At 46.3% G+C, this 2,835-nt stretch overlaps 1 protein-coding gene across 1 annotated transcript in view; it reads right to left on the bottom strand.

The window, feature by feature from the left end:
* Positions 1-213: 213 nt before the first annotated feature.
* The window catches only part of T265_04432 (hypothetical protein), a gene marked incomplete at both ends in the record, with an annotated part of 7,390 nt that continues 4,768 nt past the window's right edge, over positions 214-2,835 (bottom strand). The window contains 2 exons of the mRNA XM_009169177.1: positions 214-459; positions 2,603-2,802. Of these exons, the coding sequence (XP_009167441.1) occupies positions 214-459; positions 2,603-2,802 (446 nt within the window). The remainder of the gene's footprint in view (positions 460-2,602; positions 2,803-2,835) is intronic.

Here is a 2,835-nt window from a genome sequence, read left to right as displayed (position 1 = left end):
TCACAGAGTTGCATGTAAGCGTTTTAGATCCAGCTGAGATGAAGTGTTCGAACAGATACTCCGAAAGAGTGTGTCAGCAGCTTTGTTTTCTATGTCAGGCCTGTAGGTTACGTTGAAAGAAAAAGGCGATTTCTTCATCCGCCATCGTTGGGTTTTTTTCATTTTTTTCTTTTTGTTGTGTTGAATACATGAGTGCAGCGGACCGCTGATTGATTATAATCTTGAAATGGGTCCCGAGTAGGTAATGCCTCCATTTGCGTACTCTTCGACAATTGCGCACGCTTCTTTCTGAATAGCGGAATGGGGTTTTCCGCTGACGGGCAGTGTACGTGAGAAGAATGCAACTGGTTTGTCATCTTGATTGCGTGTGGCGGAAATCGCAACATCAGATGGATCGGTTTCGGGTACCGAAGGTGTTCTCGGATCGATAGTGATCACCCTACCAACTCTTTCTCGAGACTTTCAAACGCTTTCACAATGCTTTCAACCTCAAAAGATCTGATCCACGTTGCAGCCCTTAATGCCCGTATTCTATGTCAAGTCGGGCAACAGGCATTCCTTGCTGAAACCTTGCTTTCGCTCCCTATCGATGTATGTTATGTCTCCGAAACACGAGTACAAGACCCCACTTCGGTCGTGCTCCTCAAGCCGCTTAGGACGAGCCCAGATGTTCCACATCGATCGTGTCTTCACACCCTAACAGATTCTTGAACAGTGATACTGCTTCCGACACTGCGCGCCGAGGACGTCAAAGTACTTTCAGCTTTTGACCATCGATATCTTCGGAGCATTGTCCAAGTCTGGTGGGAACACCGCGCCATCAATGTTCAAGTACGCCGAGTGGTATTCGGAAAAAATAACTAATCCACGATAGATAAACTGATCAAACTCCATACGTTGCTCTAGGTGGCTACGTGCTGCGTATGGCAGTCGACCGACTTCCTCAAAGGGTTATATTCGCAGAACTGGGGAGGTTAAGTATGAAAGCTGCTACCATCAAACTGGTCATTGATGTCTCTCTGTATGAATATCCAGAACGGAACACATTAATTGCTACAAACATTGTTTGACATGGCCCAGTCGCTCCTGAATAGTGCTTGCGCATCGAGTCTAGTGCGTTCAATGGATAGTTCCCCTCTCAATCTCTTTAATGAAAATTCTTCTGCCCACCCTGTATTTACGCATCAATTATATTAGCTACCGCCTCCACTGCGTAGCTATTTATTCCACCTCCCCAGATCATCGATGAGGGGAACTGCAGCAGCTAGAACCACTATGATATGTACGCGGTTTTTACAGCTGATAGTGATCAAGATACTAGGATTAGGGTGGAAGGAAGCCTCGATGTGGGAGGCCATGGCGTAATCTGAGCCAGTCTTAGTCACTTTGGTGTATACCGTCTATCAAAGTGAGGAGCTAAAGATTCACCAACTTGGTGGTTGGAGACCGATATGGTTGAATACGAAGCCAGTGGCTTACTGCTATTAACTCAGTCGTTTGCCCTTTTTGTTTCGTCCTCGGCATTCCACCGGTTGTTCCGTAAATATAATCTGTCAGTGGCCAGAGTATCGCTGCTGGAATCAGCGTACTTACGTACACCGTTAACCGGTGGGAGAACAGAATAAAATTGACATGCTGAATCACGCTAGTTCGAAGGCCGGTGAAGGCCGCTCTGCAATATGGTCTACAATATGGTCATTTGGAAGAAAATTGGCACAGTGTGGAAAATGCTGTTCTCACTGCCTTTATGGTTCACCGCCTGGTTTCTTGACACAGGAAGCTCGAGATAGCTATGCTCACGGAGCGAACTTACTGGTGGTAAAGCCTTTTGTTCAACCCCACCCTTAGCTTTCTGACTAATCTTGCCTAGACTTGGATAACCTGACAATATCTCAATTCTCGTGCTCTCTTCAGGTGACATGACGGCCAAGGAGTGTTGATGGATTGTTTGACTCTCGATACGGTGGGTGCAGGATATTGTCAAGGCTAGCATATTCGGTTGATGCCAGAAAATCTGCGGCGACGTCTAACTGCCGTCACAACAACTGCAAGCTCACTCGCTTGAAGTTAGAGCAGGTTCATTCAAGTATTGAGTAATATATATCAAGATACAAACGGTTGCTTACCTGGGAGCCAGAATAGGGATTCAAACTTGACTGTTGCGGAAGAAATCCCGTATTGCAAGGGACCACGTTGAGTGATGTTCAAAATTTAGGAAAGAATCTGTCGAAAAACGACGTCTGTATGATAAAGTGGTACTGCAATGCAATATGATTTCATAGTCTTCAACTTGTGAGACTCCTTTGTCGAATGCATCAATGAGTTGGTCGACTTCTTAGCATGAAACAATTTTGACACTTGTTCCAAACTCATTCAGAGAATTCTATGCGACATTTGTCATTCCCTTCAACAGTTGATCAATAAAGCCACGTCTATATACGAATCATGAGTCTAGGAGCTGGAGGTAGGGTGGAATTCTTCATAAGTAATAATGAAATTCTTCGGCATTGTGTTGTGAAGGACTGGACCTTACCGTGGTGTGGCGGTTTGCGCACCTCAGCGATCCATTGAGCTATACTGGAGAGTGTCCCGCGACACTCACAGAGTCTCTCACACCAGGTTGGTCAATGGTTAGGGGTCTGACGAACACAGTCTCCTGGCCCTCCAGGTTGGGGGTTGGAACATGTGGCGACTTGTTCCGTAGAAATGGTAATGCATTTGCATTTCCCGCCAAACACCGCTGCCTTGCGGTTAGGCTTTTGAGCCAAAGGCTTTGGTTGAGGACCCTAATCGTCCTCCTGTCTAGGTGTAGGCGCCCTGGCAGTATCCCAGCCC

Source organism: Opisthorchis viverrini, assembly GCF_000715545.1.
Source record: "Opisthorchis viverrini unplaced genomic scaffold opera_v5_73, whole genome shotgun sequence".
Lineage (NCBI taxonomy): Eukaryota > Metazoa > Platyhelminthes > Trematoda > Opisthorchiida > Opisthorchiidae > Opisthorchis > Opisthorchis viverrini.
The sequence above is the reverse complement of the archived record's forward strand: the minus strand, read 5'-3'. Positions and strand labels throughout refer to the sequence as shown.